Here is a 15,822-nt window from a genome sequence, read left to right on the forward strand (position 1 = left end):
GAAAGAAAGAAAGAAAGAAAGAAAGAAAGAAAGCAAGAAAGAAAAAGGTAGCAATGCAGGGGACAGGAAGATGCGGGCAAGGAAGTCCCAGATTCCAGGGAGACCAAGCAGAAACAGTGAGGCTAGAAACCATTGCAGGTGGGTAGGTCTGTTTCTACTTATAGGAAGTTGATCATTGCTCCAGAGAGAATCCAGCCGCCAGGTGGCAGTGGTGCCTCAGTCACATGTTGGGAGCCCACTGTGCACAAAGAATCCTCCCCTTGTTTACCCCAAAGTAAGTGTGAACACAGCAGAGCTCAGTATGAAACAGTAACGCTGGCTCACTCTTTCTATGTAGACTTTAGAAGAAAAGCTAGGCACAAGTAGATATCTTTCTTACACACCACATTTTTTTTCAATTGCTGATGATCAGAATTAGAGAATTCTGGATTTTGTTTAAAATGATCCTTTTAAGCTTAAGGGTTGAGAGTCAGAGGCCCAAAGAGCATTAAGCTCTTCTGCTGTGCTGCTGTAGGCCTTTACACATTGAAATCTAAGTGTAAGAAGTAAGATCAGGGTGAATTTTCCAAAATTTGTTCTTTCCTTTTAGATCAGGAGAGGTAATTTTTAGTTCAAGAACAGCCTACATTTTTGACACACTCTCTTTATGGGTTTGCTCTGTTTTACTCTGTGACAAGTAAGAAAATAATTCCTGCCTCAAGAAGCTTCTGTGGCTTCTTTGTTCAGAGTTGAGGAGGAGTCTTGATAATACAAACCTATTTATTCCCACGAGGGCTGGCACTAAGTTTTTCCAGCAGTTTCAGTCTTATCTAGACAAAACAACACACACACATACACACACACACACACACACACACCAATTTTTGAACTGGAAATTTAAAATCTAGAGACAATAAAACAAGTGGATTGGTTATAAATTTAACCTCCAGATCTTGAGAATGAAAGTTCTAATATTTTTAAAAATAAAGTAAGAAGATTTCATAGATTTGGAATGCTACATTCAGACATAACTACAAAATTGTTAGGCTAATGTCTCAAAATGACTAGCCTAAAATATTAGCTAATTTTTGAAGACATTCAAACCCTTCAGAATGTCATAAAAATGCTTATTTTAAAATAAAATTTGAAATTTGAAATAAAATAGTTTCCCAATATAGAAAGCTACCAGAATTCTAAGACTGCATTTTGATAGGTAATTTTCAAAGCTCAAATGGACAGCAGAATAAAACTATTTATCTTAAAAGAAAGAATACTGGGTGTGGTGGCACATAGCAGTAATCCTACCAATGTAGGAGGCTGAGGCCAGCCTTAGAAACTTAGCAAGACCCCATCTCAAAATCAAAAATAAAAAGGGCTGGAGATGTAGCTAAGTGGTAGAGGACCCCTGGGTTCAATCCCTTGTACCTTCCCCCAAAAGACAAACTATTAAATGTCTAAATTTTTTCCATTGTCTTTTATTATATTTTCTATTCTACCTTGCTCTCTTGCTTAGTCCCACTTTTCTTTCTCTTTCTTTACTATATACCATCTTGTTCTTTTTTTCTCTTTGCTTATCTTTTAAGTCTCTCATCTCCACTTCTTTGTCTCTCTTATTTTTTCTCTAATTTCTTCCACCTTCATCTGTCTTCCTTATTCTCTTTGCCTGCTGCCTGCTCTTAACTGGTCCTACTAGATAATCAAAGTATGTACCCATAAATATTTCCAATTATTCATTAGTGACATATTTTCCATGAATAATTATGAAAACAAAATATATAATTTATATGTGTCTTTCAAAAAAAGTAAAGCAACCGGCTATTAATTTATATGATACCCCAGCACTTCCTCCTATTGTGATGGTCAAGGGTGTGGAAACAGGAACACTGAGGATGGGAGGACTTGTCCAGGGGTACCACATGAAGGTGGTACAGGATCCTACCCCTTTCACTTTGTTCCTCAGGCTGTGCTGGCAAGTAGTAGAGAGATGATGCAGCAGAATAGACCTTCAGCCAGTCTCCCCTTTTCAAGTATTCTTTTGTCATGTTTTCTTAAAATAGGCTGATTTGCTGCTTCTATCAAGTAGTGAGCCACATGGTCTATGCTATATTGAAACTGCAGAGCTCGATGGGTAAGTTATTAAGTTAGAATACTTGATTAGGTTGGTTTTTAATTTATTTAAAAGTAATGTCTTTATAAGCAGGGCTTAAATCTTATTCTTTGTTTCCTTGGAAGTCACAAGAGTCTAAATTGCCAAATCCATTGTTAATTACTTTGCAGTAATTTTGAAAATTACTTTTTTCTTGAATTTATTTTGAAAACTCTGACTTTTTAGTTTATTTTCTTTCAGAAACAGTGAGCTAAACATGTATATGTGGATAATTTCATGCGGGGATTCTTCAGTGAGTTGCCTTAGAAGTTTTTGTTTGTTTTAAGTTCAAGTCATTTTCTAACAAAAATGAGAGGGCTGGAGATCAAGAGTTCCCTGAGGAAGAAAGGACGGAAAAGCAACCTTGGATCTGTGTTAATGAAGATACAGAGAAAGAAGAGAGAAAAGGATTGTGATGCAGTTTTGACATTGATGTTAATTTAGAATTTCGTTATAGACCATATAGCAGGTCTGCTTCATAGGATTCAATTTGTCTGTTTGGCATAAAAAATATTTAATGAACTTACATTTTCATCACACTGAATAATTTGTGTGTGTTTTTAGATGGTTTATATCATTTAATCCTGATATAGGTACTATATAAGTCCTACTGTACAGATGAGGATACCAAGGTTTTAGAGAGACTTGTTTATTTGCTCTGAACTCCTAAAGAATAAAGATAGAACTCAAAGCTGGCAGTCTGATACCAGAACCTATGATTTTTCAACAGTGGCTCCTAAGTCATTTTCATATTGAACTATTCAAACAGTTTGGCCTGCATGATCCTACTACCCCTGGTTTGGGCAGAACAGTTGCAGACATAGCTAAAGCAGTGCTGAGAGGAAAAATCATAGCACTAAGTGTATATTACTTGAACAAAGAAAAAGTCTCAAATCAATAATCTCCCATCTCAAGAACATAGAAAACTAAAAAAAAAAAAAAAAAAAAACCCAAGTAAGCAGAAGGAATGAGAAAATGAAGATAAGAACAAAAATAAAGTGAATTTGAAAACAGAAAAATCATAAAGAAAATTAATGAAACACAGTTCTTTGAAAACATTAATTCAATTGATAAACCTTTAGGAAGACTGATAAAGTGAAAAAAATGAGATAAATTATCAATATCCTGCATAAACCAGGGGAATTCCCTCCAGATTCTAAAAACATCAGGTGGATAATGATAATGAAGTATTATTACAAATAGCTCTACACACATAAATTTGATAACTTATATGAAATGAACTACTTCTCAAAAAAAAAATAGACCATACATCAAACATGAGATAAATAACTTGAATAGGCCTGTAACTATTAAGGAAATTAATTCACATGCAAAACATAGAACTATATGATTTGGGGCTAGTCAGAGTTAGATTTGACACAAAAAACAGGATCCATAAAAAAGAAAATTTAATAAATTGGACTTCATCAAATTAAAGGCTTTAAGAGGATAGAATAATAATCTACAGATCAGGAGAAATTATTTGCAAAGCATCTGACAAAGACTTATATCTCGAATATATAAAAATATTTTCAAAACTCAACAGTTAAAAAACATAACAGTCTAACTGGAAAATTGACAAACGACATGGACAAACATTTTGCCAAAGAGGACATATAGGGGACCAATAAGCACATGAAAAGTTGCTCAACATCATTAGCCATTAGGGAAATTAAAATTAAAACCACAATGATATATCAGTATAGATCTGACATAATAGCCAACATAAAAAAAGTGACAACTCTGGGTGCTGGTAAGGATGTCAAGAAATAGGATCATTCATACATTGCTTGTGGGAATGGAAAACAATGGGACTGTTGCTTTTGAACTAAACACACAACTACCATGCAACTCAGCAATTTGACTTTGGGGCAGTCATCTCAGAGAAATGAAGACTTCTGTTTACACAACAACTTGCACATGAATGTTTATGGCAGACTTATTTGTAGAATCCAAAGAGGAAACAAGTTAGACATCTTTCAGCAGGTGAATGGTTGAACAATCTGGTACCTCCATATCCTGGATTGCCACTCAGCAATAAAAAGGAACTAACTACAGACACAGGAAATACCTGGAATGAGTCTTCAAACAATTGTGCTGAGATGGAAAACCAATTCCAAAGCTAATATTCCAAAGCTATGATTCCATTTGTATAACATTTCTGAGAAGGTAAAATTATAAAAATGGAGAACAGAGTAGTGGTCTCCGGATATTAAAGATGGGGTGGGAAAGGCAGTAAAGTGGGTGTAGCTCTAAAGGGCAACCCAAGGGATCTTTGTAGTGATAGAAATGTTCTGTATATTGACTGTGTCACTGTCAATATCTGGGTTGTGATACTACATGATAGTTTTGCAAGGTGTTACCAATAGGGGAAACCCAGTAAAAGGTAGGATTTTTCCATATTGTTTGTTATGCTGAAAATGATTTTGAACTTTATTAAGATATTTAGACGGATTAAAAAGAGTGTGGTGTGGCACTGAAGGAGTTAATCAGGAGTCTTTAAAAGTAGATTTTTAAAGTAAGTAAGGCCTCTGTGTGATTATTCTTTCCCTTTAAATTTTCACATTCGAAGCTAGAGTGAGATAATGGAGAGGATTCTGAGGAAGCATCTCAAAATGATGATGAACTTCCATGAATAACAGATGTAGAGTAGGGTCAGAGAACTAGAGCTATCCAGCTTAGTTGGTGTGATTGTTTCAATTATTAGAAAAGTAGTTCAGATGGATGGGCATGTGGTTCTGTAGCCTTTACACCACTTACCTTCCTCTTTCTTGTCCAGCAAGCCCTGCTCAATTTCTGCCTCATCTAGGAAGTTCTTTTTGACTACTTTAATCCCTTGTCACCTCTGCCACCTAGGAATGGGCATATTTTGATTAGTGAGATTGTTTCCACTAATAACTTCAGTTATACATCCAATTTAGGGTTTTCTGAAGAAGGCTATTTTAGCACTGGGCATTTTCGCATTGGGTTCACGTTGTCCTCATATCATTGTGAAACTGGCTGAAGGAAGGTCAGATGGAGTGCCCTCTTGGATAACTGCTTCTTGTCTCTTTATACTCAATATTTCATAGGTTGGCATATAATTCCACACAGTGATATTTACTGTTAAATCTCTTTGTTTCCTCCAAGAGGATAATCTTTTGGGGAAGCATTGAAGATTCTAGGTGACTATGCTAAGTATTCAATCAATGTTTATTGACTGAATGAACCCATGATTAAACATTTGTGTAAAAGGTAGAACTCTAATTTAAAGAGAAGAGGCATTATAAAAATGGAGAATAGATTAGCGGTTGCCAGGTATTGAATATGGGGTGGGGAGCTACAGTAGAAGAAAATTAGATTGAACTCCATGAGAAAACTGCAATAGCAAGCCCTTGAACCCAAGATGGGAGTGATGGCTGTGGGATTACTGCTGGGCACGTCCTGAATACCAGAGAGCCATCTGTCCAATATATGTGTGATCCTCCCTGTAAGAAGATGACCAGCTCTTTGTGACCTGCTGAGCCTGTCTCGTATTATTTGAGACTTACGGGTTTCTTGGATTGAGTCTCCAAGAAAAAGAAAGCTGCATTCCTTTTCACATTTTAATTTCAGCTACTGTAAAATTAGCCATGACCATCTTTTGCAAGTAAAACTCCTAGGTAGATATTAGAATCTGGAGTGATACTGGACTGCTTTATTTGGCAACCGTGTTCCCATTCCTAATGTGTTTTATAACTCATGCATGATGTTTGACTAGGTTCGAATGAAACCATATTTATTATGTTCTCTGTTCTTTCAAATTGCAAAACAGATTACTGTGGTGTTATACAGATGTGTGGTGGGTGGAATGCCAACTCTTAGGAGCCTGAGACGTCCCACCCATTTTCCCAAGACAGTGTGAGAAGTGTGAATGACATTCAAAGTGAGGTTCCCTGATTCTCCAGTTGGGTTTTGCATGTGTTGTATCCACCTAATTGCATTGGGTAAGATGCTGTTAGGCTGTTCCATATAAAAATTCATGTTCCATCATTTATTTTACAGGGAAACAAACCTAAAAGTTCGTCATGCATTATCTGTTACCTCCGAACTTGGAGCAGATATTAGCAGACTTGCAAGGTTTGATGGTAAGTGTTTGAACAATCTCAAAACCAAAAAGAAAAAGTGACAAGCTAGTTATCTGAGAACCAATTTCTATACTTCCTGGAAGGACATAAAATTTTCTCGGCATCAAGACTGTCATCTCTTCTCATGCTAAGGAGTAACAGTGTGTACCAATGGGAGAGTGGCTTCCTCAGTTCATTTTTTATTTCACCTTGTTTCCTTTCATGTAGATCTCATTCCCTTCAATCTTACAATGCACTTCTGTTGCTCGACCTTGGCTTCCCTGGAGACCTTTGTGGACTTGCTGGGGGTGAATGCAGGCCACACTCCTATTTCTAGCTCCAGATCTAACCATCCCTCCATTTTCTTTTTTTTTCTTTTTTCTTTTTATTGTTGGTTGTTCAAAACATTACATAGTTCTTGATATATCATATTTCACACTTTGATTCAAGAGGGTTATGAACTCCCATTTTTACCCCGTATACAGATTGCAGAATCACATCAGTTACACTTCCATTGATTTACATATTGACATACTCATGTCTGTTGTATTCTGCTGCCTTTCCTATCCTCTACTATCCCCCCTCCCCTCCCCTCTTCTCTCTCTACCCCCTCTACTGTAATTCATTCCTCCCCCTTGTATTATTTTTCCCTTTCCCCTCACTTCCTCTTGTATGTAATTTTGTATAGCCCTGAGGGTCTCCTTCCATTTCCATGCAATTTCCCTTCTCTCTCCCTTTCCCTCCCACCTCTCATCCTTGTTTAATGCTGGTCTTCTTCTCGTGCTCTTCTTCCCTAGTCTGTTCTTAGTTACTCTCCTTATATCAAAGAAGACATTTGGCATTTGTTTTTAGGGCTTGGCTAGCTTCACTTAGCATAATCTGCTCTAAGGCCATCCATTTCCCTCCAAATTCTATGATTTTTACATTTTTTAATGCAGAGTAATACTCCATTGTGTATAAATGCCACATTTTTTTATCCATTCGTCTATTGAAGGGCATCTAGGTTGCTTCCACAGTCTTGCTATTGTGAATTGTGCTGCTATGAACATCGATGTAGCAGTGTCCCTGTAGCATGCTCTTTTTAGGTCTTTAGGGAATAGACCGAGAAGGGGAATAGCTGGGTCAAATGGTGGTTCCATTCCCAGCTTTCCAAGAAATCTCCATACTGCTTTCCAAATTGGCTGCACCAATTTGCAGTCCCACCAACAATGTACAAGTGTACCCTTTTCCCCACATCCTCGCCAGCACTTGTTGTTGTTTGACTTCATAATGGCTGCCAATCTTACTGGAGTGAGATGGTATCTTAGGGTGGTTTTGATTTGCATTTCTCTGACTGCTAGAGATGGTGAGCATTTTTTCATGTACTTGTTGACTGATTGTATGTCCTCCTCTGAGAAGTGTCTGTTCAGGTCCTTGGCCCATTTGTTGATTGGGTTATTTGTTATCTTATTGTCTAATTTTTTGAGTTCTTTGAATACTCTGGATATTAGGGCTCTATCTGAAGTGTGTGGAGTAAAGATTTATTCCCAGGATGTAGGCTCCCTATTTACCTCTCTTATTGTTTCTCTTGCTGAGAAAAAACTTTTTAGTTTGAGTAAGTCCCATTTGTTGATTCTAGATGTTAACTCTTGTGCTATGGGTGTCCTATTGAGGAATTTGGAGCCCGACCCCACAGTATGTAGGTCGTAGCCAACTTTTTCTTCTATCAGATGCCGTGTCTCTGATTTGATATCAAGCTCCTTGATCCATTTTGAGTTAACTTTTGTGTATGGCGAGAGAAAGGGATTCAGTTTCATTTTGTTGCATATGGATTTCCAGTTTTCCCAACACCATTTGTTGAAGATGCTATCCTTCCTCCATTGCATGCTTTTAGCCCCTTTATCAAATATAAGAAAGTTGTAGTTTTGTGGGTTGGTTTCTGTGTCCTCTATTCTGTACCATTGGTCCACCCGCCTGTTTTGGTACCAGTACCATGCTGTTTTTGTTACTATTGCTCTGTAGTATAGTTTGAAGTCTGGTATTGCTATACCACCTGATTCACACTTCCTGCTTAGCATTGTTTTTGCTATTCTGGGTCTTTTATTTTTCCATATGAATTTCATGATTGCTTTATCTATTTCTACAAGAAATGCCGTTGGGATTTTGATTGGCATTGCATCGCCATTTTGATGATGTTAGTTCTGCCTATCCATGAACAGGGTATATTTTTCCATCTTCTAAGATCTTCAATTTCTCTCTTTAGGGTTCTGTAGTTTTCATTGTATAAGTCTTTCACCTCTTTTGTTAGGTTGATTCCCAAGTATTTTATTATTTTGGGGGATATTGTGAATGGAGTGGTTGTCCTCATTTCCATTTCAGAGGATTTGTCGCTGATATACAGGAATGCCTTTGATTTATGCGTGTTGATTTTATATCCTGCCACTTTGCTGAATTCATTTATTAGCTCTAATAGTTTCTTTGTAGACCCTTTTGGGTCTGCTAGGTATAGAATCATGTCATCTGCAAATAGTGATAATTTAAGTTCTTCTTTTCCTATTTTTATGCCTTTAATTTCTTTCATCTGTCTAATTGCTCTGGCCAGTGTTTCGAGAACTATGTTGAACAGAAGTGGTGAGAGAGGGCATCCCTGTCTTGTTCCAGATTTTAGAGGGAATGCCTTTAACTTTTGTCCATTCAGAATGATGCTAGCCTGAGGCTTAGCATAGATTGCTTTTACAATGTTGAGGTATGTTCCTGTTATCCCTAGTTTTTCTAATGTTTTGAACATAAAGGGATGCTGTACTTTGTCGAATGCTTTCTCTGCGTCTATCTAGATGATCATATGGTTCTTATTTTTAAGTCTATTGATGTGGTGAATAACATTTATTGATTTCTGTATATTGAACCAGCCTTGCATCCCAGGGATGAATCCTACTTGATCATGGTGCACAATTTTTTTGATATGTTTTTGTATCCGATTCGCCAGAATTTTATTGAGGATTTTTGCATCTAGGTTCATTAGAGATATTGGTCTGTAGTTTTCTTTCTTTGAAGTGTCTTTGTCTGGTTTAGGAATAAGGGTGATGTTGGCCTCGTAGAATGAATTTGGAAGTTCTCCCTCTTTTTCTATTTCCTGAAATAGCTTGAAAAGTATTGGTATTAGTTCCTCTTTAAAGGTTTTGTAAAACTCTGCTGTATACCCATCCGGTCCTGGGCTTTTCTTAGATGGTAATCTTTTGATGGTTTCTTCTATTTCCTCAATTGATATTGGTCTGCTTAGGTTGTCTATATCCTCCTGACTCAATCTGGGCAGATTATATGACTTAAGAAATTTATCGATGCCTTCACTATCTTCTATTTTATTGGAGTATAAGGATTCAAAATAATTTTTGATTATCTTCTGTATTTCTGAAGTGTCTGTTGTGATATTGCCTTTTTCATCCCGTATGCTAGTAGTTTGAGTTCTCTCTCTTCTTCTCTTCGTTAGCATGGCTAAGGGTCTGTTGATTTTATTTATTTTTTCAAAGAACCAACTTTTAGTTTTGTCAATTTTTTCAATAGTTTCTTTTGTTTCGATTTCATTAATTTCAGCTCTGATTTTAATTATTTCTTGCCTTCTACTTCTTTTGCTGTTGTTTTGCTCTTCTTTTTCTAGGATTTTGAGATGAAGTATGAGATCATTTATTTGTTGGTTTTTTATTTTTTTAAGGAATGAACTCCAAGCAATGAATTTTCCTCTTAGAACTGCTTTCAGTGTGTCCCATAGATTCCGATATGTTGTGTCTGTGTTTTCATTTAACTCTAAGAATTTTTAAATTTCTTCCTTGATGTCTTCTAAAACCCATTGATCATTCAGTAACCTATTGTTCATTCTCCAAGTGATGCATGATTTTTCCTTCCTTCTTTTATCATTGATTTTCAGTTTCATTCCATTATGATCAGATAAGATGCATGGTATTATCTCTACTCCTTTATATTGTCTAAGAGTTGCCCTGTGACATAATATATGATCTATTTTTGAGAAGGATCCATGTGCTGCTGAGAAAAAAGTGTAACTGCTTGATGTTGGGTGGTATAATCTATATATGTCAATTAAGTCTAGGTTGTTAATTGTGTTATTGAGTTCTGTAGTTTCCTTATTCAACTTTTGTTTGGAAGATCTGTCCAGTGGTGAGAGAGGTGTGTTGAAGTCTCCCATGATTATTGTATGGTGGTCTATTAGACTCTTGAACTTGAGAAGAGTTTGCTTGATGAACATAGCTGCACCATTGTTTGGGGCATATATATTTATGATTGTTATGTCTTGTTGGTGTATGGTTCCCTTGAGCAGTATATAGTGTCCCTCTTTATCCCTTTTGATTAACTTTGGCTTGAAATCTATTTTATTTGATATGAGTATGGACACTCCTGCTTGTTTCCGCAGTCCATATGAGTGATATGATTTTTCCCAACCTTTCACCTTCAGTGTATGTATATCTTTTCCTATCAAATGCGTCTCCTGTAGGCAGCATATTGTTGGGTCTTGTTTTGTGATCCATTCAACTAGCCTGTGTCTCTTAATTGGTGAGTTTAAGCCATTAACATTTAGGGTTATTATTGAGATATGGTTTGTTCTTCCAGCCATATTTGTTTATTAATGTTACTAAACCTGATTTGTTTTCCTCTTTGATTATTTTCCCCCCTTTACTGTCCTACCTCCCTCTGTTGGTTTTCATTGTTATTTTCCATTTCCTCTTCCTGTAATGTTTTGCCAAGGATTTTTTGAAGAGATGGTTTTCTAGCTGCAAATTCTTTTAACTTTTGTTTATCGTGGAAGGTTTTAATTTCATCTTCCATCCTGAAGCTTAATTTCGCCGGATACACGATTCTTGGTTGGAACCCATTTTCTTTCAGTGTTTGAAAGACCTAATGCTAGACCTAACCCAACTTCCTGGAGACAGCCATCTTGCCTCATACATTTCTGTATCTGGTATGGTACCTGATGTAATGTCTTCAAGGTAGTAGGTATTCAGAAAGAACATTCTAATTTATAAATCAGTTGGCTATCTGTTGCCTTTAATTTTAGACCCTGGTTTTATTATCACCACCTTCACACTGTTTGACCCAGTGCCCTGCTCCTCAGCAGTGGTATTTTGATTCTATTCTTTTCCAACTGTTATCTTGTCCTTTTCTGTTAAAGTTATTTTTAAGTATTCATGGAATAGCCTCTAGGTATTGTCCACTTTAGGGATATTTATATTTCATAATTAAGAGACCACAAAATAATACAATTCTTCAAGAGTCAAGGGAAAAAAGACATTATTAGTAGGGTTTTAGGCCCATGAGAGGCCATAGGCCTTCCTGCTACCCCTTAATGGTCTTTTGCTTTGCTCACTTGTAAATCTGGTTCTGAATACTAATATTTTCATACATATTGGTTTTATTTACTAGTGAGTCTATGAATTTGAGACAATCTCTCTGAAAATTGAAAGAGTGCAGCTCACATCATGGTGATGAGGTAGTAGAAAGAGGCTCCACTCTCCAGATACTAAAGGAAAATGTGGACAAGTTTCTTAGTACCCTCTCTTCAGTTAAAGTAAAGCACAACTAAGTTTACATTGTAAAGTTTCTTCAGTGCATAGCTTAGAACTTATATTGTCTGTGCTTTGCATTTGCTTGTAAACTCTCTGATTTTATTAATATCTTAATCTCTCTTAAATGAATGCTATTATAACAGATGTTTATAGAAAAAATATTCTTCCAAATTGAGATTTAAGTCAGGGGACTAGCCAGGAAACTTTGAATGGCCCAAGACATATTTAGATTAGAGTAAAACAAATTACGCATTTTCTAACAAAGTAATTTTTTTCAATGAAATTTTAGTGTTATATGAATCCAAGGAAAGTAAATTGTTTTCATGTATCAAAAAACTTGCTTAAAATATCTCATTGAACATTTATCAAATCCTAAAAGAGTAACCTAAATATAACTTACCATTACTCATTCCTTTCCTGGCAGAACTTTATACTTGTATACCTCTATTAATCTATAAGGAGGTAGATATTTCCTTAACAAATGAAAAGCAGAAAATGATTGTTATAATTATGTAGCTCTTTTTCATAGATATTTGCACAGATAACCTACACTATGATGCAATTACAAAAAAACCTGAAATCTTGGTGACCTAAACACCACAGAGTTGTATTTCTTGCTCATGTCACATTCTGATGTGGGTTGGGGAGACTTCTCCATCTCTTGGCCTTGATACTGAGACTAATGGACTTTCAGGTCACCACAGCAGGGTAAGGGTGAGAGGAAGAGACACAGTGGCTTTTAACTGCTCCCTCCTATCCTATTTCATGGGCTATTGTGAGTTATCTGGCTCTCATCTAACTGCAAAGGAGGCTAGGAAATAACAGATATGGGTATTTGTTGAGCACTGCCTCTGCCACACCCTTGTAAGAATTGTGGCTGTGGAGGTCAATGCCAGGATCAATGATCCAGCCAGGCTGGGTTAGGTAGATTTCTTACATGGAACCGTAGGATTGAGGCCTCATATCCTCATCTTTAGCATGAATTCTCATACTGTCAATTCCCTGTACCCTGCTTTTTCTTCTCTTTATAGCACTTACCAACATGATGTGCTATATTAGTTATTTATTTAAAGTTTATTATTGCCTGTTGTTTTAGTGAGCTTTCTCACAGCTGTGACTTAAAGACCCAATCTGCACAATTGTAGAAGAGGAAAAGTATTTGAGAGCTCACGGTTTCCGAGACAACTGCATTCCTCTGGGCTAGAGGTGAAGCAGGACATTATGCCTGGACAGGGTGGTGGAGGGAAGCAGCTCACATCACAGTGATGAGGAAGTAGAGAGAGAGACTCCACTCTCCAGATACAAGTATATACCCCAAAACCAAACCCTAATTCCCACCTCCTTTAGCCACACCCTACCACTTCAGTTACCCCTCAGTTAATCCCTGTCAGAGGATTAAATCACTGATTGGATTAAGACTCTTTCAACCCAATCATTTCCTCCTCTGAATCTTCTTGCATTGTCTCACATGTGAGTTTTTTGGGATACCTCACATCCAAACCATAATATCCATCTATATATTCATCAATGTAAGCTCCGCAGGGATCTTTGTTTAGTATGCTAACATATCCAAGCACCTAGAACAACATTTAATACATAGTAGATACTCAACAAATCCTTACTGAATGAGTGAATTAATAAATGATTGCAATGAGGGTCAGGATCAGCATCAGGCCTCAGAAAGCAATGGGAAAGGAGAGGAAAGACCTAAGAAAAAGATGTTGGGACTAGAGTATGACACTGCAGGGTGAGGAAGAAGGTTCCTGATGGGGCCTTATGGTGAAAAACAAGAGTTTCTGGGTCCCCTTCTCCTGGAGGGCAGGTGGCTGAGAGAGGGTTGATGGTGGTGATTTTATATCTTTACTTTAGAGCCCCTTTACCAAATTGAACACCATAGCCCTGAATTTAAACCAATGCAAGTTGATGCAGCCCAGGCTGCTGCAGAGAAATAATTCCTCAGTAAAAATAATTCCTTTGTTGCAGATGAGGTAACAGATATTTAGGCAGGTTAGCTTAACAGACCTGTGGTGTGTGTGTGTGTGTGTGTGTGTGTGTGTGTATGTGTGTATAAATAATGTGTATATATATATATATATATATATATATATATATATACATATATATGTATACATATGTTTAGAATTACTTAATAAAATTTACTTTTAAAGTGCAGTAATAACTATTATTTACTAAGGAATGGCCACTCACCACATCACCAAAGTATAATTGTTTTCTTAAATAATGGCAACATAGGCCTCTCTTTTCTATTATGTACGCTTACGCTGTGGTCACTTTTTAGAGAACATGTAATGTCAAATTCATGAGGCTGGTACATTTCTGGGCTAAGAACCAGGTTTCTGTTAAATTTACTTTTTCATTCTTAAATCTTAAATTTCATTTTAAAGTACCTTACAGTTCAAGACAACATGTTATTTTATGAGTTTATCCTTATTAAACTGTGATTTGCTAGTTCCAAGAAAGCATCTGAAGAATGAATGGATGGATTAAGGGGAAATAAATTAGATACAATATACAAATTAGATTTCCCCTGTTAGCAGTCAAATTTAAAGAGCAAGAGAGTGATGCAAGAGGTGGTATGGAAAAATCTTTGAAAGAGTTGAGACAGTTAATAAACTCTACGTTTTTCTCATGATTGCTTTTGCTTTCCCGTAGCCTTCAATTTTTTCTCTGTCCACTTCACTTCTTCCCAGGTCCTGGTTTACAAATTTTACACCCCCCCCCCAACAAACACCTACTGTGCACTACCTATGTGTTTCTCTAAGTACCCCATTTCACCATTCTCCCCTTGCCTCTCTTCTCTTTTGCACTCTTTCTTACTTTCCTCTTATCTCCCTTTTACACTTTTTGTTATTTTTTCCAACCTGTAGTATCTTTTTTTCCTGTCATCATTTTTCTGCTTTCATAATTTTCTCCATGTTAATTAGTGTCTACTTATTAAGAACCTCTTAGGAACACAATGTAAAACAATGGTTGTGTTGATTCTTTTACTTGCCAATATTCTTTATTTCCCTTATTTTAGTTTTCTTTATTCCCCTTTGTCTTATTGAAGTATCAATAAATCTCAGATTTTTCTCTAATGACTAGAAACACTTCCAAGGCAATGGGATCAAGACCAGATATTGCCTCCTTTAGTTTAAATAAGAAGCATGATGTCAGCATTGTGGGCAATTACCTTTGACTTTGGGCAAGGTAAACTAGATGAGATAGATGTAGGAGGCATGTCCTTGCCCATGTTATGACTGCGCTAAGTTTATCTTTTAGCTTGTGACTTCTGGACAAATCTGGAGATGACATTATTTTTGCTTCTAGTTAGTCTGTGGTTTTTCTTCTGAGGCTTGCCAAAATACTTTGACTAGCACCAAACTAAAGTTTTCTGCCCTTGTCTCATAAGTGTACATCTTTCAAGTCTGAAGACCTGAATTTCCCACCTTTATTCCTAGAGAAGTTTCCACTGAGGACTCCAAATTGAAGACTCCAAATTGATCTAGAGTCAAAACTGAGATGAACTGGGACTCACGTGTCTCTCATAAGTCTCTCTGCCTCCCCTCCTATATCCAAAGACAGCTTCTTACTTGCAGCCTCCTTTGCATTACATGAACTTATCTTCTTTTTATTATTCGTTCACTTATTTATTCATTCATTCAGCAAATATATATTTCACACAGTGCCAAAGAATTTTCTTTTGAATACAGTGGTTAGGAGTCAGACTCGGGCCTTGTTTTCACGGAATTTATAGCCCAGGGGGAAGACATACTTGAACAGAGCTCATGCCACAGAAGGTAAGGTAAAGGTCTCAATTCTTAGGCCCTAAACATGATGGTGATACAAGAACAAGTACTCAATATGTACCAGGCACCATGTTAAGCACTTATACATATTATTTTATTAAATTCTTACAATCTCTTAAAGGAAGAGAGTATTATTAGCTTCAATTTATAGATAAGGAATCTGAGACCCACCTAAGTTGTGTCATATGGCAACCAGGTAGAGGGACAGAATATGAATCCAGACTACTGGCAAAGCCTGTTTTACAAAGGGC

General features: G+C 36.7%; 1 protein-coding gene across 1 annotated transcript in view; it reads left to right on the forward strand.

The window, feature by feature from the left end:
* ATP8B4 (ATPase phospholipid transporting 8B4 (putative)) overlaps nucleotides 1–15,822 on the forward strand; it is a 253,104-nt gene that overhangs the window by 124,518 nt on the left and 112,764 nt on the right. The window contains exons 8-9 of the mRNA XM_081291345.1: nucleotides 2,037–2,107; nucleotides 6,149–6,231. Coding sequence (XP_081147471.1) covers nucleotides 2,037–2,107; nucleotides 6,149–6,231 — 154 coding nt within the window. The remainder of the gene's footprint in view (nucleotides 1–2,036; nucleotides 2,108–6,148; nucleotides 6,232–15,822) is intronic.

Source organism: Spermophilus citellus, assembly GCF_964194105.1.
Source record: "Spermophilus citellus genome assembly, chromosome: 4".
Taxonomy (NCBI): Eukaryota; Metazoa; Chordata; class Mammalia; order Rodentia; family Sciuridae; genus Spermophilus; species Spermophilus citellus.